General features: G+C 42.2%; 1 protein-coding gene, 1 long non-coding RNA gene and 1 other non-coding gene across 3 annotated transcripts in view; all 3 read left to right on the top strand.

Moving 5' to 3' along the window:
• Positions 1–1161: 1161 nt before the first annotated feature.
• Positions 1162–22147, top strand: part of LOC136403662 (uncharacterized) — a 40640-nt gene continuing 19654 nt past the window's right edge. The window contains exon 1 of the long non-coding RNA XR_010751166.1: positions 1162–1210. This is a non-coding gene — a long non-coding RNA (uncharacterized lncRNA). The remainder of the gene's footprint in view (positions 1211–22147) is intronic.
• The window catches only part of TOMM20 (translocase of outer mitochondrial membrane 20), a 37955-nt gene continuing 17827 nt past the window's right edge, over positions 2020–22147 (top strand). The window contains exons 1-2 of the mRNA XM_066382664.1: positions 2020–2326; positions 19260–19306. Coding sequence (XP_066238761.1) covers positions 2206–2326; positions 19260–19306 — 168 coding nt within the window. The 5' untranslated portion in view covers positions 2020–2205. The remainder of the gene's footprint in view (positions 2327–19259; positions 19307–22147) is intronic.
• LOC136389826 (small nucleolar RNA SNORA14) lies at positions 3070–3199 on the top strand. The gene has a single exon (XR_010748391.1). It is a non-coding gene; the product is annotated as a small nucleolar RNA SNORA14 (small nucleolar RNA).

Raw genomic sequence — 22147 nt, 5'->3', positions numbered from 1 at the left:
TAACACAGCTCTGAGCTCTGAGGCCCCCCCCCTTTTATTTTTATTTTATTATTTTTTTAAATTTTATTTTATTTATTCATTTTAGAGAGGAGAGAGAGAGAGGAGATAGAGAAGGGGGGAGGAGCGGAAAGCATCAACTCCCATATGTGCCTTGACCAGGCAAGCCCAGGGTTTCAAACCGGCAACCTCAGCATTTCCAGGTCGAGGCTTTATCCACTGTGCCACCACAGGTCAGGCCCCCCCCCCCTTTTTTTTAAACAGAGACAGAGAGTCAGAGAAAGGGATAGACAGGGACAGCCAGATGGGAACGGAGAGATGAGAAGCATCAATCATTAGTTTTTGGTTGCACATTGCGACACCCTAGTTGTTCATTGATTGCTTTCTCATATGTGCCTTGACTGCAGGCCTTCAGCGGACTGAGTAACCCCTTGCTCGAGCTGGTTTTTGCTCAAACCAGATGAGCCTGCACTCAAGCTGGCGACCTCAGGGTCTCGAACCTGTGTCCTTCCGCATCCCAGTCCAACGCTCCATCCACTGCGCCACCGCCTGGTCAGGCCTGAGCCTGAGCGTGCCCCCCCCCCCCCCCTTTTAAAGACCAAATTACATACTGGCTGGGCTTGGTTGGATGGGGAGCATGATGCAAAAGTCATTACTCCCAAGCTCATTAAATTTTACTGCCTTGTTACAACGTTTATCTATAGAATCTATCAAAAGGAGAACACTGCTTACACCCTAAAGGCTTATAAGAAAAGCAAAGAGATTCTCAGATAAGTTCCACCTTCCTTGCGCTGTAGTTAGACTTAGCTGACCCAGTTGCCCTTGCAAGCCCTTCCTCCTGCATTCTTCTTTCCTTTCTTCACAGAAAGGAGGGGGTAAGAGGCCTGACTTTTTCTCATGGCGTTGCTAATGCTGTTTTATTATTTTATTTTTTTGTATTTTTTCTGAAGCTGGAAACGGGGAGGCAGTCAGACTCCAGCATGTGCCTGACCGGGATCCACCCGGCATGCCCACCAGGGGGCGATGCTCTGCCCATCTGGGCCGTTGCTCTGCTGCAACCAGAGCCATTCTAGAGCCTGAGGCAGAGGCCACAGAGCCATCCTCAGCGCCCAGGGAAACTTTGCTCCAATGGAGCCTTGGCTGCTGGAGGGAAAGAGAGAGACAGAGAGGAAGGAGAGGGGGAGGGATGGAGAAGCAGATGGGCGCTTCTCCTGTGTGCCCTGGCCGGGAATCTAACCCGGGACTCTTGCACGCCAGGCCGACGCTCTACCACTGAGCCAACCGGCCAGGGCGCTAATGCTGTTATATAGTTTCTTGGCACTTTATCACATCATCACACCCCAAACAGGCCAGGCCAAAATCTCAGGGCTCCCAACCCCCTCAGTCTTCTCTCTTGCCTCTCTGGACTCACTAGCAAAATGGCAGGTTGAAAAAAACCCTTTTCCAGCAAATAATGGCCCCTCCCACGCAGGAAGGCAATTCGTACCTTACAATCTGCTGCCCCCAGTGCAAGCAGCAGCAGCTTTTCACAGACCACACACACATGGCGCTGCCGTGTGCCAATGCAAAATACAAGCGAGCAAACATAATTCACTTGTTTCACCCTTGAAACACGTTGGTTTGCCGAACACTAAGAAACATACTCTCAAAATCGCATGGACTTCTGTTGTGAAATCTTTTCTGCACTAAGTCAAGGACCCACATGCTGCCCACCCCAGGTTGCTGTCAGATAATAGAGTCACTAGGCTATTAAACAAGCCACAGGCTGCCTGCATTATACAAGAATGAAAGAAAGCATTAGTCATCAGCAACTTCCTGCTTCTGTGCATGGTGCACGGCAGCTATGCCCGCCATTTGCCCCGCGGTGTCTGAGGAAGTTCTTGGTGCAGTACTCGCGAACTCCCAACAAATCCTTGTACACCACCCAAGGAACCTCACATTCTTCGCCTAAGCCCCCTGCGCAGGCGCAGAAGCAGCGCGGGCGCCTCCGCTCAGGAGCTGCGGCGGACAACCCGCGGCTTCTGCTCAGGCACTGCCACGGCCGGCCTTGGGGGCCTTGGGTGACGGGCCGGAAATGGCGCGCTTCGTCTTTCCCGTTCTCTCTCGGCGTGCGTCTGTGTGAGCAGTGCTGTCGCTCTTAGGTTTCGACGCCAACGGCTTCTTTCCTGGCCCTTTCGGCCGCCAGCTCGTCTCTGTGGTCGAGAGAAGATGGTGGGCCGGAATAGCGCCATCGCCGCCGGCGTGTGCGGGGCCCTCTTCATCGGGTACTGCATTTACTTCGACCGCAAGAGACGGAGTGACCCCAACTTCAAGAACAGGCTGCGAGAACGTGAGTGGGTCCCCGCGCCAGGCGGCTGACTCCCGCCTCTCCGCCGCCGCCGCCTCGCGCCGGACCCGGAAAGAGGCGGTTCCCCGCCGCCCTGGCGCGGTCCCTCCATTTTGGAGCGGCGAGAACGATTCTCCCATTTGTGTCCTCACTTGGGTTGTATAAATACATTCTTTTTCTATTATAACTTAGAGTATGTGTGTGTTGGGGGTAGGGGTTTGAGTTTCTTTTTATGTTTGTATTTGCGTTCGCCTTCTAAAACCTATATGCTTATTACCCGGAAAGTCTTATTTTTTCTATTTTACCAATTTTTGGATGAGACCCAGTCGGCAGGCCCGACCCGGCAGCGTCTTTGCATTCATTTTTTTTTCTTCTTTTTTTTGTATTTTTCTGAAGCTGGAAACGGGGAGGCAGTCAGACAGACTCCCGCATCCGTCCGACCGGGATCCACCCGGCACGCCCACCAGGGGGCGATGCTCTGCCCCTCCGGGGCGTCGCTCTGTCGCGACCAAAGCCACTCTAGTGCCTGGGGCAGAGGCCTAGAAGCCATCCCCAGCGCCCGGGCCATCCTTTGCTCCAATGGAGCCTTGGCTGCGGGAGGGGAAGAGAGAGACGGAGAGGAAGAAGAGGGGGAGGGGTGGAGAAGCAGATGGGCGCCTCTCCTGTGTGCCCTGGCAGGGAATCGAACCCGGAGTTCCGCACGCCAGGCCGACGCTCTACCACTGAGCCAACTGGCCAGGGCGTCTTTGCATTCTTAAACTCTCCTGGCGGCTGTGCCCCATGCTGCCAGGATATGAACGGATGCTACAGAATTGCAGGGCGTCCAAGGGCTGTGCCTCCTATCTGGCGCGGCCCCATTTCAGACCTGCGACATCACCCCGACATGCGCGAGAGCGGATTGCGCCCCCAGAGCCACGGCGTTCTGGATTTCCGAGGCAGACTCATTTGCAGCAATAGAAGAGCAAATTTGTTGGATTAGGAAATATTTTGTAATTTACCTACGTTGCTCAGTTTCCGAAGTTAAAATTGAATCGCAATTGAAGCCCAGAAAGGATAAAGAAGTGATGTTCTATTTCCTATTATTTCTTTAAATTCTATAAGGCATTTTCTGTGCTCAGTACGCACGTGTGGCCAGTGCCTGCCACAGTTGACCGCCCTGGCCTCACAACATCCCAAATAGGACGTGGAATCCTACTCGCTTATGTTTTGGGAGGGCGAAGATAGGTAATTTACTTAATGTTACATAGACTGACGGAAAGAATGCTAATTTGGGTTTGACACTGACTTTCCACGTCCAGGTTAGTCACAGATTAGCAGCATAATTTTGAGATTTCTGAATCTTAATTTTCTCAGTAAGATCAGGTAACACCACCGGCCTCTGGTTGGTTTTTTGAACATTAAGTAAGACGTTTGCAGTGTCCATCACCACTCTTGGCATGAGGAAGGTTCCTCCATTAATGCTGGCCTTAAGTGTAACCACTGGAATTTAGATAAATTTCCTATAGTTTTAAAAGTAGTTGCAAATACATAGCTCTGTTAGGAATGTTTTAACCTTTTCTTACTTTGGAAACGCTGTAATTCTTTTATAAGACCTTGAGAAAAATAATTTTTGGTTGAATAAATAAAAGCTGTCTTTCTAGATACATCAAGATTTATTTTCTCGCCTGACCTGTTGTGGCACAGTGGATAAAGCGTCGACCTGGAATGCTGAGGTTGCCGGTTCAAAACCCTGGGCCTGCCCGGTCAAGGCACATATGGGAGTTGATGCTTCCTGCTCCTCCCCCCCTTTCTTTCTCTCTCTCTCTCTCTCTTCTCTAAAATGAATAAATAAAAATTAAAAAAAGAAAAGATTTTTTTTCTTGAAAATTCCTTTTCATTTTTAATTCGTTAATTTACCTTTCTGGCTTGAGTGGTTGTGTAATGATTTAAGTGGTCTGGTTTGAATTATTAACTGATTAACCTTGGGCAACCTACTTCAAGTTTTAGTTTCACTTTTGTAAAATGTATTATACCAGAGTTACTATAGTCTCTGGCACATAGTAATTGATGAATGCCAAGGATTTTTATGAACATAATTTACTTGATATTTTTAGCAATTAGAACTAATTCAGTCATTTTGCACTCTGATTATAGGTAATTGTATGATTGGCTGATTTTTATTTTTTTATTTATTTTTTTTAATCTTTTTTAAAAAATTTTTTTCTTTATTCATTTTTAGAGAGGAGAGAGAGAGGGAGAGAGAGAGAGAAGGGGGGAGGAGCTGGAAGCATCAACTCCCATATGTGCCTTGACCAGGCAAGCCCAGGGTTTCGAACCGGCGACCTCAGCATTTCCAGGTCGATGCGTTATCCACTGCGCCACCACAGGCCAGGCTGATTGGCTGATTTTAAGAACTTGAGGAGTCTTGCATTTGTGGAATTAAATTTACTTCAGTTTAGCTAGTGAAATTTTTTTATTTTATTTTAATTTTTTAATTTTTTTTCTTTTTTTTATTTATTCATTTTAGAGAGGAGAAAGAAAGAGACAGAGAGAGACAGAGAGGAGAGAAAGACAGGGGGGAGGAGCTGGAAGCATCAACTCCCATATGTGCCTTGACCAGGCAAGCCCAGGGTTTCGAACTGGCGACCTCAGCATTTCCAGGTCGACGCTTTATCCACTGCACCACCACAGGTCAGGCTAGCTAGTGAATTTTTCTATTCTAATTTCCAATAGAATATTTACATCTGCAGGATTTCTCAATTTAATTGTTTTGGCTTGTTAACTTTTCTAATTTTTTTTTTAGGCTTAAGTTATTTAAGGTTTGAAGTAATATCTGAGATTCTGAAGCCTTTTAAAAAGCATAATTTTTGTTAATCATTAATAAGTGAAAATTGACTTCCAAATTATAGTGCTTACTACAGGTGTGTTTTACTTTCCCAGTACTATATAAAATGATTCAGCATTTAAAAATATATATATTAAATAATCTTGTTTAAATGGATGCTATATGAATGACTTAAATTTGGAACTTTTTGTAAGCTTGTATCTTATGTGTAGAGTTTTAACTTGTTAGGTTTACACAATAGCCCATGGAACCTCTAGCAAATTCTGAGTCAAAGCCTGATTTTACTAATTGGTTTGCCAGTCTGTTTCCATCTGTCCCTTTATCATAGAGGTACTGATACTATAGCTGCAAATAAGGTAATGTAACTAGTTGTCTTAGGAAACTAAAGCCAGAATGTTTAAAGTTGGTAACTGTATCCAACATTCAGCAGCAGCATACTCCTCTCCACCCTATAAACTAGAAAATTGGATAGTAATGGAAACTAAGTTTCTCTATACCAGATTTTATTACCATTTTTGTCATTTTACATAAATTCTGGTTTAGCAAATTGTATTTCTCTGTTTATTCCACAAACTTGCCGTGTTCATTTCTTTCTTTCTTTTTTTTCTTTTTCTTTTTTAAATTAAGGGAGAGGCGGGAGGCAGAGACAGACTCCTGCAGGCACCCAGACCAAGATCCACCCGCAAGCTCCCTCCTGGGCAAGATAATCTGCCCATCTGGGCTGCTGCTTGGCAACCAAGCTACTTTAGTGCCTCAGGCCATGTAACCATCCACAGTGCCCAGGGCTAGCTTTGCTCCAACCCTTCCAGCCTTGACTATGGGAGGGGAAGTGAGAGAGAGAGGGAGAGGGGAAGCAATCAGTTGCTTCTCCTGTGTGCCCTGACTGGGAATCAAACCCAGGACTTTCATACACTGAGCCAGGTGGCTGAGGCAACCTGTCAGGGCTACCATGTTTATTTCTGAAATGCTTTTTATTTTGATGGGAATGTCTTCACTTCTACAGCATTTAGAGCAGGAGTCAGGAACCTTTTTGGCTGAGAGAGCCATGAACACCACACACATATATATATTTTTGGTATTTTCCTGAAGTTGGAAACGGGGAGGCAGTCAGACAGACTCCCGCATGCTCCCGGCATGCCCACCAGGGGGCGATGCTCTGTTACAACCAGAGCCATTCTAGTGCCTGAAGCAGAGGCCATAGAGCCATCCTCAGTGCCCTGGCCAACTTTGCTCCAGTGGAGTCTTGGCTGCGGGAAGGGAAGAGAGAGACAGAGAGGAAGGAGAGGGGGGGGTGGAGAAGCAGATGGACGCTTCTCCTGTGTTCCCTGGCCGGGAATCGAACCCGGCACTCTTGCACACCAGGCTGATGCTCTACCACTGAGCCAACCGGCCAGGGCTCGAACACCACATATTTTAAAATGTAATTCCGTGAGAGCCATACAACGGCCTGTGTACATTATGCATTATCCCAATAAAAATTTGGTGTTATCCCGGAGGACAGCTGTGATTGGCTCCAGCTACCCACAATCATGAACATGAGTGGTAGGAAATGAATGGATTGTAATACATGAGAATGTTTTATTTTTTATTTATTTACTTATTTTTTTTAATTTTTTTTTTACAGAGACAGAGAGAAAGTCAGAGAGAGGGATAGATAGGGACAGACAGACAGTAACGGAGAGATGAGAAGCATCAATCATCAGTTTTTTGTTGAGACACCTTAGTTGTTCATTGATTGCTTTCTCACACGTGCCTTGACCACGGGGCTACAGCAGACCGAGTAACCCCTTGCTTGAGCCAGCGACCTTGGGTCCAAGCTGGTGAACTTTGCTCAAACCAGATGAGCCCACACTCAAGCTGGCAACCTCGGAGTCTCGAACTTGGGTCTTCCGCATCCCAGTCCGACGCTCTATCCACTTCTCTCTCTCTCTCTCTCTCTCCCCCCTCTCTATAATGAATAAATAAAATCTTAAAAAAAATTTGCGGAGTTCTTACCCTTTTTTTTTTTTATAAGGTTTTATTTATTCATTTTAGAGAAGGTCGAGAGGGGGGAGGAGCAGGAAGCATCAACTCCCATATGTGCCTTGACTGGGCAAGCCCAGGGTTTCGAACTGGTGACCTCAGCATTCCAGGTCGACGCTTTGTCCACTGCGCCACCACAGGTCAGGCGTGGAGTTCTTACTTAACATCCAAGTGTTCCTTGTCTTCGTGGCAGTTTTTCTCTGTGAAGTCTTCTATTTCTCTTCTAGTCTTAGTATTCCCCTTACTGCACTAGTCTGTGCCATGATATTTAGGAATTAGTTAATGTAAGTTTGGTATTGTTTGTTATTTTCTGCCAAAAGAGGGCCAAACAAAACCCTTAAGAAACTTGAGGATAGAATGTGAAAAAGAAATGTGTTCTTTTTCCCCAAATAGTTGCCCAGTGATGAACACTTAGCAAAGTAGTGCCGGGGTCCAGCCCCGGGGGGGATCCAGGGGTCCCACAGGAGGAGACGGCGTCGGCGAAATTCGAGTGAGAGAGCCGAATTCTTTTCTTTCTCTTTATTCTCTAGTTAGCATTTACTGCCAGGCATCTCTACCAAATGCTAGTACAGCTCCTTTTTTATACACACACACCAAGTTACAATTACATGGTATTAATCATTGCTTCTGTTTCACTATGTTTACATGTTTCCAGATAACAGTTAGTTTATATCTGTAAACTACAAATCAGGTGGTAAATCATTCAAAGTACAACTAAAAAATAACTTGAATAGCGATAACATCGGTAAAAGCTTTTAAAGGATTAGTACTAACTAATAACTCAACTTTACTGTTGTTGTGAGTCAAGGGGCAGAGAGAGATTAACAGACAAAATCATTAGGGAGTAGCAAAGGACCACCGCTTGCTCAGGCAAATGGCCTTGAATTTATGCAGTGTCCTGGCTTTTCTCACAAGATAACAAAAGGCTTGCCCATTGAGAAACTGACTTAACATTAAGAGTAACTTTTACTTAAAGATATATAGAGTGCACTCGCAAGATAGCTTAGTAGCAACATAATTTCAGAAGACATTAATTGCTATTGCTTCTATGGATGCCCCCTGCCATACCTCTCATTATCAGAAGAAAGAATTTTTGGGAAAGTTTATAAATCTCATGAGTGTCTCACTGAGAAAGTCCAGCAACTGCCTTCAGTCATAAAACAATTCTCTTAGCAAAACATTCTTTTCTTGCTGACTGCATTCCTATCCCAGGCCATGCAACGGGCCATTCCATAACACCTTACCTAAGATTCTATTGTCTAGTCAAACTTTATTTATTTACTATATTCATACACTAGCTAAGTTCTAACTATATTCTTTCTAACATGATTAATAAGAAATTCTCCTACAAACTTAACCCTTTATGAGGGATATCATAGCCAGCCTCTTATGTTTATGAGCCCAGTTCAAGGGGCTTACAGGCTTTTCTGTGGAACTTACACCTTCTGTCTCATTTCCAAAGAAATTACTACAAATCTACAGGGAAAGTACGGTACTATTATCCCTGTGCCACAAATAATAGCACACACCCAGAAAAAGGGGGGATATAAGGCCAGATTAATTCAAAAGATTAAAGGGGGAAGTATCGTGCCTTTCCTTGCGGTGACTTTGTCAACCCGCAGCTGTTGGTCTTTACTGCGGTAACTCTATCTTCTTTTGCTGTGACTTTGTCAACCAGCAGTTGTGGATCTTCTTCTGCTGTGACCTAGTTAGCCAGCATTAGTGGATCGGCTCCCGACATCTCCCCCTTTTTTATTATTTAAATAAAGCTTTTGTATTTTCACCGTTGTTTCTCTGAGATTGCTGTTTAAAAGTCGGAACATGACTGGAAGGACAAGAAGAGTGATAATTGCCACAGCTATTATTATGCCTATATCAGTAGCCAGAGAGGTCAGGCCATGCATAGAAAACATACTTTTAATGTTTTCAACAAATTGATTAGCTACTTCTGAGGCAGAGACTAAAGAGCCTGAATGTCCTAAGTTTTGTATTTGCTGATGTAATTCCCTCAAATCTAAACTAATATCACTATTATTCCATACACCTAACAAATGATTCTGTACATTATTCTATGCTATGATAGACTGATTGTATTCTAAAGGAGTCACACATATCCACCTGAATCCTGCATGGCATCTAAGAGTCATTCTAGCTTTCATAGCTAACAGCTCATTACATATGTGAATAAAAGCCTCCTCTAAAGCATTCACTTTCATTTCTAACTTCCTATCTATAGTCTCCTGTACTGCTAATGCAAGAGATATATTACGAGATAAACTATCCACATGATTTGCAGTGTGAACTGATTGAGCTAAAGCAGTGGTGGAAGCAGCTACAGATCCTATAATAGCAATAAGAGCAGTAATTCCCAAAATCAATTCAGCAACAAATCGCTTTCCTCGATGGTGAGCAAGCGCTTCAGAAGCAGCCTGTAGTGCATGCAACCCTGGGTCATCATACCAAGGCTGAGACAGACTAACAGGTAACATCACATAAGGTGGCTGCCGCAAAATAAACATAACTTGAGCTTTGGTGTCATATGATAGACAGTTTGTTAAAACACAGCGAGAGCAGGAAATGCTAAACATAGAATTATAAGTACTAACAGAAAGATTACTGTCCATTGTAGCAATCAAGAGTACATAAGGAGCCTGTACACAAGCCTGAACAAAAATATTCTGAACAGGATAAGGGTAAGGCCTAACCAAATATGCTGGTGCAGCAGCTGCAATTAGCTGCCAAAGCTTTGTTTGATACCTGGTGGTTAATTCATCCTGATAAGTCAGCTGTGCAGGTATCCATCCAGCAGACTGCCAACGTGTGACGATTTTATTTAAAGGATTATATTTATCTGACCAACTGTAATCGTCTCTCATTTTCTGCACTAATTTTCTATAATCATATTCAGAATAAGGACTAGACCAATCTTGTACAGTGAAATTAACAGCATATGCAGTATAATTTATATAATTGTAATATGCACATTCTTGCCATGGGGGAAAACCAAATCTATTCTCCACAGACCACCAGTAAGGCTCTTGAGTTGCCTTTTTTGGAGGATAAAGTTTACATGGGTGAAATCCCTTAGGAGGCAATGTAACAGGATTATACTCATGGGTGTCAGGGCCTCCAGGCATTAAAATTGTGAGAGACCATAAGTCTCTTGTAGTGTGTCCAGGTTTATTACTTTTAGGAGAGTCAGTCAAAATAGTCTTAAGTGTAGTAGGAAAACACCCAGAAATCTTGTGAGTATTATTAAACATAAAACATATAGGTACCTTATCCGTTTTCCCATGAAATGAGAAATTTGAATTAGTTTTATGCATAATAAAAGAACTACATGATCCTCCCAAAAACTTAGTATGATTATTAAACACAGGTATATCATCTCCTCCCCAAGTAACAGGCTTAACTAATGGTGGATTTGGAATATAAGCCCAATAAGATTTGTTTTGTCTAGTAGCCTCAACATTAAGTACCTGAATTGAAAGTACAGCTAGCATAGCAATAAACATATTAACAGGGTTACGCTCTATATTTTGTTGACGACAAATTGAATCAGCCCTTTCAGACAACGCCTTCAACTGGCCCCAGGTTGGTGGGTTGACAGTTCGAGTAGAGCGAGCCATCCGTTGATAGGGAGGTCGTCTAGCTCCCTGTAGTGACAATCGCTGCATCACTCGAGTAACAGGATTATACAGAGAGTTCTTTGATGACTTTTGCTGGAAAGTCACTGGTGATGCGGGTGGAACAGGAGTCTCCTTCTGGCTGGGAGGGGGCAGCAGTGGCAGCAGAGGCCTCTGGTGAGACATGGCGAATCAGCCGGTCTGGGATCCAGAGAGGCGAGTCAGCATCCTGTGGAAATATACAAGCATACCCTCTCCCCTGGGTTAAAATTACATCTGGACCTTTCCATTGACCTGTCAATAAATCCTTCCACTTTGCCATTGGTTTAGGCTTATCCAGATCCAGATTCCAGTGTCTCAGGTGTTGAATAATCCTGTATATCAGCATTCAAAAGAAATTTTTTTAAAGTAAAAAGCATGATAAAGAAGATTTGCAGGAGTTCCAGTATACGAGTTTTCTGTATTCATAAAAACATTTCTACTCCATTAATTAACAGGCAATTTAAAGAACACATTAAAGCTGGAAAATTCTAGTGTGGCTTTCATTATTTTTCTATAGTAAAAAAAATCTATACCTTTGTTAGGCAAATCTACTCTGCTTCATGCTCTGTAGCCACAGCAAGCAGCCTGAAGCTTGAAGCAGTTTAGTCAAAATTAACAAGTCTTTAGGATTCATATTTCATATTATTTAAATTTAAATGAGCACGCTTTACTTGTTTCAATTAAAATTATAAATTTGTAGGGATGGTATTTTTATAATATTAGAGCCGGCATATTCAATTTTTGCATGCAAGAACTTAAAAAATCACATTTAGACAACATTAAACAAAGACCGAACACAAACAAGAATCAGACAAAGTAGACAAATCAGACAAATTAGAGAGAAACCCGGGATTTTAGAGATTAGAATATGGCCTGCTTGATTTTTACACAGGGCAATTTTGACTGGAACATATTGGATAGAAACTAAACAGAACTCTCTCTTGAAAAGTTTCAAGAACGGCCGTTTATGAGATTCTGTTTAGCCATATCCAAACAGGTGTTCCCTTTTCCCTCTTTTCAGGCATAGAACAGGAAAGAAATAAAATGAGTTGAGAGAAAGAGGAGAACAAAAAAACTATAATTTTTCCCAACTCTTAAGTCCTTCTATTTTACTAAAGAAAATCAGATAATAACACAACTTTAAAACTCATCTCAGTTTTCTAATCATTCTTTACTTCTAATAGCTGCTGCAACCGGCAGCCGGAATCCCTCCATTTCAACCCCCACAAGAGGCTTGCTTCTCATATTTTGCATGGAGGCATGGGTGGTTCAGTGGTAGAACTCCCGCCTGCCACGCGGGAGGCCCGGGTGAGGTCTGAGACAGACCGGAGTTGACAAATGGATTCAGGCTGGCCCCAATTGTTATCGGGGCCTGAGGCTGGCCCCCTTGCCAGTTTCCCTGATTACTACTTGGATTGCTTACTAGATTTTGATTTTGTGGGGGCTGCCATTCTATTCCTAACTTTGGTCCTAATGGCTGTCCGTTTTTGTGAAATTTAGAACGGCACTGCTTTGCCCAATGATATCCTTTTTGACAGCGTGGACACAAAGTCTTAGGTAATGGGACATTATTATTAGTATTATTAATTATGGGAGCTGTCCCTTGCACTCCTGGGCCTGCTTGCTCACTCTTGTTAGGGCATTGTCGGCTAAAGTGGCCCGTTTGATTACAAGTAAAGCAAGTAAGACTTCCCTTAGAGGAAGCTTCATTGACAGAAGGCATTTTTCCTTGATACATGGTCTTAATAAATTGAGGATATGTTTCTCCTTTTAAAGCTGCAGCAATAGTTACTCCCTGAACAAAAGCAGGATTTACATCCTGACAGGCTTTGATGAAATTCCCCATTGTTCCTTCTCTCCTCACTGACCACAACATGGCCTGGCAAGTAAAATCAGCATCTTCATAAGCCAACTGTTTAGTTATAATATCTCCTGCCGCCTCATCCGAAACAACTCCTCTCACTGCTTGAATCAACCGAGCAACAAACTCCTCATAAGGTTCATCACCTTTCTGTTTTACTCCTACCACAGTAACATCTCCACCAGACAAAGCTGGCAACTTTCTCCAAGCTGATATAGCACAATTATTCACTTGTATCAAAGCTGGTTTAGAAAGTTTTAACTGTTCACTAACATCAGCAAATTCTCCTTCTCCCGTAATCATTTCTCTAATCACAGGATCATGAGTCCTCCTATTCCTAACTGCCTGTTGTTTAGCTTGCTCCTCATATTCAGCTCTCCAAAGGAGATAATTTCCTCCAGATAAACAAGCTTTAGCTACTTGTTCCCAATCATAAGGAGTCATCCAATTATGAGAAACTGTTTCCACCAAAGACATAGTATAAGGAGAGGTGGGTCCATATTGACTGCAAGCCATTTTCAACTCTTTCAATAATTTATAAGAAAGCGGCTCCCATGTAGGATCCTCCTCATCAAATTCACCAGCCACAGCCACAGGGAAACATAATGCCAAATCAGTTTCCCCTTGGTCGCAAGAAGCTTGAATTGCCTTCTGCAACCCTGTTAACCCTGATGATTTTTTCTTTTCATTAACATCTGGTGATTGTACTGGTAGAGGCAAAGACATTTTAACAGCCTTATTTTCATCCTTTTTGTCAGTCTTGGAGGAATATAATATGGGCAAGACTGTTTTTGACTTCCAATCCTCATTATCCCTATTATTTTTAGCTGCCTCATCTTCTAATTCAGCCTCATCTGTTGGAGATAAAAGATTTTCACTATTATCCTGATGTTTACTTAATTTTAAAGAGGCCATAGCATGATTTGTAGTATCTTGAGACTGCCTTTTACTTCTAATTAACGGAGTCTCTTCTTTTGGAGGAGCAGTTGCCTTAGAAAGTTTATGCATCTCATGTTCTGGATTTAAGGCATCTTTAATCAAGCTCCATAAAGCAAATGTATCAACTGGGACCTTTTCTGGTCCATGTACCTCATAATAAAGTTTTAAATCTTCTCCAACTTGAACCCATTCCTCGAAATCAAGCGTTCCCTCATCTGGAAACCATGGAGAACATTTTTGTATGAATTTCATAAAACGAGCTACTTGTTTAGAGGAAACATTAACTCCTTTTTGGGAAAGTGTATACTTAATGACTTTCATAAAGAGTCTTCTTTCTTTAGACTCAGTATGGCCCATGACTTCTCAAAATCTTAAGTTCTGAAATTCTCCACCTATCCTCACCCTGTCTTTCTTACAGGGGGGTCTGCAGCACCCTGAGTGGAGTCCTAGCCGTCCCGAGACAACGAGGGGGGATTACCTGTAGGTCCCTGTTCGGGCGCCAAATGCCGGGGTCCAGCCCCGGGGGGGATCCAGGGGTCCCACAGGAGGAGACGGCGTCGGCGAAATTCGAGTGAGAGAGCCGAATTCTTTTCTTTCTCTTTATTCTCTAGTTAGCATTTACTGCCAGGCATCTCTACCAAATGCTAGTACAGCTCCTTTTTTATACACACACACCAAGTTACAATTACATGGTATTAATCATTGCTTCTGTTTCACTATGTTTACATGTTTCCAGATAACAGTTAGTTTATATCTGTAAACTACAAATCAGGTGGTAAATCATTCAAAGTACAACTAAAAAATAACTTGAATAGCGATAACATCGGTAAAAGCTTTTAAAGGATTAGTACTAACTAATAACTCAACTTTACTGTTGTTGTGAGTCAAGGGGCAGAGAGAGATTAACAGACAAAATCATTAGGGAGTAGCAAAGGACCACCGCTTGCTCAGGCAAATGGCCTTGAATTTATGCAGTGTCCTGGCTTTTCTCACAAGATAACAAAAGGCTTGCCCATTGAGAAACTGACTTAACATTAAGAGTAACTTTTACTTAAAGATATATAGAGTGCACTCGCAAGATAGCTTAGTAGCAACATAATTTCAGAAGACATTAATTGCTATTGCTTCTATGGATGCCCCCTGCCATACCTCTCATTATCAGAAGAAAGAATTTTTGGGAAAGTTTATAAATCTCATGAGTGTCTCACTGAGAAAGTCCAGCAACTGCCTTCAGTCATAAAACAATTCTCTTAGCAAAACATTCTTTTCTTGCTGACTGCATTCCTATCCCAGGCCATGCAACGGGCCATTCCATAACACCTTACCTAAGATTCTATTGTCTAGTCAAACTTTATTTATTTACTATATTCATACACTAGCTAAGTTCTAACTATATTCTTTCTAACATGATTAATAAGAAATTCTCCTACAAACTTAACCCTTTATGAGGGATATCATAGCCAGCCTCTTATGTTTATGAGCCCAGTTCAAGGGGCTTACAGGCTTTTCTGTGGAACTTACACCTTCTGTCTCATTTCCAAAGAAATTACTACAAATCTACAGGGAAAGTACGGTACTATTATCCCTGTGCCACAAATAATAGCACACACCCAGAAAAAGGGGGGATATAAGGCCAGATTAATTCAAAAGATTAAAGGGGGAAGTATCGTGCCTTTCCTTGCGGTGACTTTGTCAACCCGCAGCTGTTGGTCTTTACTGCGGTAACTCTATCTTCTTTTGCTGTGACTTTGTCAACCAGCAGTTGTGGATCTTCTTCTGCTGTGACCTAGTTAGCCAGCATTAGTGGATCGGCTCCCGACAAAGTAGTTTGTTAGAAAAACATAGGCAGTCCTCAATTAATATGTAAGATCAACTTTAACCTATATTTTTCTTTTGAAACCGCTAAATTGTATTAAGCTTTAGAATTGTGGCACTTTGTTTAATGGGGCTAAAGTTGGCAAGAGATACTGGTGTGGTTAAAGCCAGTTTGTAAGGTTAGATAAGAAAAGAAGATTCCCTGATCATAATAAATTAACAGGCAAACAGGTCACTGTCTTTTTATTTTTTATTCATTTATTTTATTTTATTTTATTTATTTTAGAGGGGAGAGAGAGAGAGACAGAGAGGGAGGGAGAGAGGAGAGAGAGACAGAGAGAGAAGGTGGGGAGGAGCTGTAAGCATCAACTCCCATATGTGCCTTGACCAGGCAAGCCCAGGGTTTCGAACCAGCAACCTCAGCATTTCCAGGTTGACGCTTTATCCACTGCGCCACCACAGGTCAGGCTATTTATTTATTTTAATGTATTGATTTTAGCAAGAGAGGAAGAGGGAGAGAGAGACAGGATGTTCTTGTATGTGCCCCGACTGGGAATTGAACCAACAACTTCTGAGCTTTGGGGTGACATTCCAACCAACCTAGCCACCCAGCCAGGGCAGGTCACTGCCTCTTTAGTATTGGGACTTGGATTTGTGGAGGACATTTGTTTTATTCCAGCTTTGTTTCTGACAGTGGTAAAGTTAACCGTGCTTTATCTTTGGAGAGTTGAGATTTGCTGTGAACCAGCGCGGCTAATAACTCCAGCTCCTGAGTGGGAACAGTATGAAATTAAGAAAATAGGCTTAAAGAGAAACAGAATGGGCTTAGAAGGACTCTCTGCAACGCAGAAGATAGCTTGCAAAAATTGAGTCTTCACCACCCTACCTACTTTTATTTTTTTTTCTCTCTCTTTTTTACAGAGACAGAGAGAGAGAGTCATAGAGGGATAGACAGGGACAGACAGACAGGAACGGAGAGATGAGAAGCATCAATCATTAGTTTTTCATTGTGCATTGAGACACCTTAGTTGTTCATTGATTGCTTTCTCATATGTGCCTTGACCATGGGCCTTCAGCAGACCAAGTAACCCTTTGCTCAAGCCAGTGACGTTGGGTCCAAGCTGGTGAGCTTTTGCTCAAACCAGATGAGCCTGCGCTCAAGCTGGCGACCTTGGGGTCTTGAACCTGGGTCCTCGGCATCCCAGTCTGACACTCTATCCACTGTGCCACTGCCTGGTCAGGCTACCCTACCTACTTTTATAGGGCAAAGTGAAGTCATTAGCAAATCAAAGAGATAATTAAAACAAAGTCACATTTCCAAGGTAACCCAAGAATTCTCCCAAATGCAGAAAACCTCCACCATACATAACATCTTAACTTCACAAAACAAAGAATAAAAGGAAATTGCCTTCGGTCTCTCGGAGGGACTGGAGGATAGAATGAGTAGAAACAATCCAGCAACACAACTAACATGGAGGTGTGGAGAAAAACTTAGCCTTTAGCAACTTAACCAAGCAAGTGAGGTGGTGGTTGGGGTGAGTGCAAATACTCAGCTTCATTGCCAATATGGAGGAAATGGGGGGAGAACTAAGCCTTTTGCTTAAGCCTCGAACTACAAGAGCTTTGCTACTGGTAGTCTCCCACAGAGATTTATTTACCTGAGGTCATCCAAGTAATAAGTATTACAACCTTGCCTTTCCTAGCTAGCTATGCCATGTGGTTATTCTCCACGTCACTGCTAGATTTTAGTGATTAGGTATTTTATCATAGCACAGCTCCTTAGCTGAAGAGTTGGTATTGAACTATATATATAATAAAAGCGCTTGTATGGCATGTTATAAACTAGCCACAATTTAAAAATACTTCACATACATTAACTCATTTAATCCTCACATCTCTAACGCAGGCACTGTTTTTGGACGAATTTTACATAGGAAGAAAGTGAAGCAAAGGTTACTGTAGCTTGCCCAAGGTGGCACTGTAAGTGGAAGAGCTGGCATATAGACAAAGCCTGTGCCTTCTTTGTGCCAGCACCTTCACATTGGGGTGTACAGTGAATTGCCAATTTAAGTACACATCTCTTGCTCCTGGAGATGTAGTATTGCTGTTTCACAGCAAAAACAAGCCCCCCCCCAAAAAAAATAAAAACCCACATCTTTGACTGTAGGCCGAGTTTTTTTTTCCCCCCTTAACCAGCCAGAATTAAGAATTTAACAATGCATTTCTGAGCACTGTTCCCTATCCCTGATTTTTTTATCAAATGCATGAACACTACATTTTAATTTTTTTAAAAATTGATTTTAGCAAAGGAGGGAGAGGCAGGAACACCCATCTATTCCTTTATGCCCTGACCAGGGATTGAACCAGCAACCTCTGTGCTTCAGGATGATCCAGCCAACTGAGCCATCAGGCCAGGACTTTTTAAAAAAAAAAACTTAGAGAGAGAGAGAAACACTGATTTGTTTTCTTATGCATTCATTGGTTGATTGCTATGTGTGCTCTGACTGGGGATTGAACCCACAACCTTGGCATATTGGGATAACGCTCTAACCAACTGAGGTAACCAGCCAGGGCCTACATTTATTTATTTACTTACATTCACTGCTCAATCGTAGCTGTGCTATGATAAAATACCTAATCACATACAAAAATTAGGGGATATTTTATCACTTCATATTCATTTTGAAATATCTCCTAATTTTTGTGAGCAGTATAATTTGAGATTTTAGAGAGAGTGGAAGTGTGAGGGGGAGACATCTTCTTGTTTTCACTTATTTATGCATTCATTGAATGACTTTTTTTTAAATTTTAATTTATTTACTTTTTTTTTTAGATTTTATTTATTCATTTTTATTAGAGAGGGGAGAGAGAGAGGGAGATATATAGAGAGAACAGGGTAAGGAGCTGGAAGCTTCAACTCCCATATGTGCCTTGACCAGGCAAGCCCAGGGTTTTGAACCGGCGACCTCAGCATTCCAGGTCGACGCTTTATCCACTGCGCCACTACAGGTCAGGCTCATTGAATGACTCTTATATGTGCCCTGACGGGTTTGAACCCACAACCTTGGTATATTGGGACAGTTCTCCAACCAACTGAGCTATGTGGCCAGGGCTATGTTTATTATCATTTTTTTGTTTTTAAAGAAAACTTTCTCTGCCTGACCTGTGCTGTGCAGTGGGTAAAGCATTCAAACTGGAAGGCTGAGGTAACTGGTTCAAAACCCTGGGCTTGCCTGGTCACTGCACATATGGGAAACAACTATATACTACAATTTGATGCTTATTGCTCCTCCCCGCCCCTGTTTCTCTCTCTCTCTCAGAATCAAGAAATAAAATCTTAAAAAATGTAAAATAACTTTCTTAAATGCTAATTCTCCCCCCCTCTTTAAGAATGCCAGTCCGTGTTCAACATTTAGTAAATAGAATCTACTGTATTTTAGTAATGAAACTCCTTAGCAGTGGTGGCTTAATTCTAGCTCATTTTCATATTCCTTGTAAGTTGGGAGGGAGGGCTTGCTCTGCTGTAATTACTCATGAGACCTAGCTGTTATAGCGAACTCCATCTTGTAAATGGCTGATCTTGGTGCCTAGGAGGAAGGAAAAAACTCCTGACCAGAAATGTCATATTGCCCAAAGCTCCTTGACCAGAACTATTCATATGACCCTGACAAATCACAAGGAGACCTCAGAAGCAGAAAGCCCAAGAATTGGTAATATTTTGGAAATAGAATGAATGACTGCCACAGCATTTAGACTTCTTTTGATTATCATTTTAATGATAAAATGAAAATATTTCATTTCTTATAGGAAGAAAGAAACAAAAGCTTGCCAAGGAGAGAGCTGGACTTTCCAAGGTAATACTTAATCTACTTCTTTGTTTAGATTGTATAGGGGTGTGCAAAGTAGCTTTATAGTTGTGAGTACACGAAACACTTGAATTTGTATTTATTAATTATTGTATTTTACATATGAACTACGGCAAGCCTACTTTTGCCCACCCCTCTACTGTATACTTTATAGAAATAATTATTTAAAACTCTACTTTATGGCCTGACCTGTGGTGCTGCAGTAATTAAAGATTTGACCTGGAATGCTGAGGTTGCTGGTTCGAAATCCCGGGCTTATCTGATTAAGGCGCACATATGGGAGTTGATGCTTCCTGCTCTTCCCCCCTTCTCTCTCTCTCTCTCCTCTCTAATAAAAAAAATGAATAAGAAAAAACAAAAACACCCCAAAAAACTCTATTTCATGTATATATTTTGAAGAAAGCTACCTTGATATTCTATTTTAAAATATAATTTGCTGTTTTTAGGAATAGTTAACTGAAATCAGTTGTAGATTATCCGTCTCTTCATTGTTTCTCATTTTTTTGGCTGTAAAAAACAGACAACTGTTTGCCCAGTATTTAAGAGGTAGTAAAATGGTAGTCTCCAGTCTTATACCAAAAAGCCCAAACCTATTCACTCAGCTGCTTCAAAATAATAAAATAAAACATTAATTTTTCTTTCCTTTAGAACCACGTTTATTTCAGAAGTTATGTATTCATAGCCACTGATCCAGAATCCTATCACCTGAAAATTTTTTACCTAGTTGTAGTATATAAAGGTAGATATAAATCTTTTTATTCACTTTTTTCTTTTCCATAGATCCTGTGTTCATGATTATTTTAAATGACTACATAGGTTTATCTGCCTGATAAAAAAATGTTCTGTGACATGTGTAAGTAAAGTAAAGTAAGTAAATGTTAATCATTGTGCATATAGTTTTATTTTTTTAACTTTATTGATTTTTAGAGAGAGAGAAAGGGAAAGAGACACTGATTTATTGTCTCACTTATATTTATGCATTCTTTTTTTTTTTTTTTTTTTTTTTTTTTTTTTGGTATTTTTCTGAAGCTGGAAATGGGGAGAGACAGTCAGACAGACTCCCGCATGCGCCCTACCGGGATCCACCCAGCACGCCCACCAGGGGCAATGCTCTGCCCCTTTGTGGCGTCGCTCTGTCGCGACCAGAGCCACTCTAGCGCCTGGGGCAGAGGCCAAGGAGCCATCCCCAGCGCCCGGGCCATCTTTGCTTCACTGGAGCCTCTCTGCGGGAGGGGAAGAGAGAGACGGAGAGGAAGGAGAGGGGGAGGGTGGAGAAGCAGATGGGCGCTTCTCCTGTGTGCCCTGGCTGGGAATCGAACCCGGGACCTCTACACGCCAGGCTGACGTTCTACCGCTGAGCCAACCGGCCAGGGCCTATTTATGCATTCTTTGGATGATTCTTGTATGTGCTCTGACAAGGGATTGAACCTGCAACCTTTGCATATTGGGATGTTGCTCTAACCAATTGAGCTACCTGGCCAGGGTGCTTTTCTTCTTTTGTAAAGATTTTGTTTATTCATTTTAGAGGGGAGAGAGAGAGAGAGAGAAGGGGGGAAGAGCAGGAAGCATCAACTCCCTTATGTGCCTTGATTGGGCAAGCCCTGGGTTTTGAACTGACGATATCAGCGCTCCAGGTCGACACATTATCCTGCGCCATCACAGGCCAGGCGAGCTTTTCTTTTTTATTGAAATAAATTCCATTGTCTGGATTCCCAGCACTTGGACTACTGGATCAATAGTGGTTCTTTTTGAAGCAAGTTGAGGCAAGGAAAAAAAAATTGATAAATGTTACATTTTGTTACTTTGAAACAATCAAGTAAGGCAGTAGACTGATTGGACTTGATAATAGTGAAGTAAAAATGAGAGACAAGCACACAGTTCTATTGTGTCCAAACTACCTTTCTGAAATGTGTTTGTTGTGTTTCATTTTGGGTTTTTTTCTTCTTTTTTTTGTATTTTTCTGAAGTTGGAAACGGCGAGGCAGTCAGACAGACTCCCGCATGCGCCCAACCAGGATCCACCCGGCATGCCCACCAGGGGGCGATGCTCTGTTACAACCAAAGCCATTCTAGTGCCTGAGGCAGAGGCCATAGAGCCATCCGCAGCGCCCTGGGCCAGCTTTGCTCCAATGGAGCCCTGGCTGTGGGAGGGGAAGAGAGAGACAGAGAGGAAGGAGAGGGGGAGGGGTGGAGAAGCAGATGGGCACTTCTCCTGTGTGCCCTGGCCGGGAATTGAACCCGGGACTCCTGCACGCCAGGTTGACGCTCTACTACTGAGCCAACCGGCCAGGGCGTGTTTCAGTTTTTTAAGGCTATAGGAACATTGATATATTAAAGGCTTGGATTCAGGTCTCATCATATTCTTGCTGTATCCTGGGGTAGTCTGTGAGAGATGCCTTCACTTTCAGAAACTTAAATTTTTTCACCCATGTTGGATTATAGGAGTGTATTTAATATAATTCAAGAACCAAAGATTTACATTAATAGAATCCAGGTCTTTAAATAAAAAGGAATTTTTTAATAGTGGGTTTGCATTTTTAAAAAGAGACAAGCAAAATAGCTGGTGGCACTGTTAATCATTCGGTCCTGTAATAGGTAACAAACTGGAAAACAGGAACACAAAACTGCAAACTTACTTCATCAAAGCTGCTGCTTGTAATTATAATAGCAAATGTTTGTGAAGTACCTCAAATGCTCAACAAATATGTAATTATTATGCAGTTATATAGTCTTTAATGGTATATTCTATTGCCATTTAAGAGTAACTATAATCTTTTAGATGCATGTAAAATCATTACAAGATAATGTTGGACTAGAAAAAACAAGGTGA

The sequence above is a fragment of the Saccopteryx leptura genome, chromosome 1 (genome assembly GCF_036850995.1).
Source record: "Saccopteryx leptura isolate mSacLep1 chromosome 1, mSacLep1_pri_phased_curated, whole genome shotgun sequence".
NCBI classification, from domain to species: Eukaryota; Metazoa; Chordata; class Mammalia; order Chiroptera; family Emballonuridae; genus Saccopteryx; species Saccopteryx leptura.
This window is presented reverse-complemented; position numbering and strand designations above follow the sequence as displayed.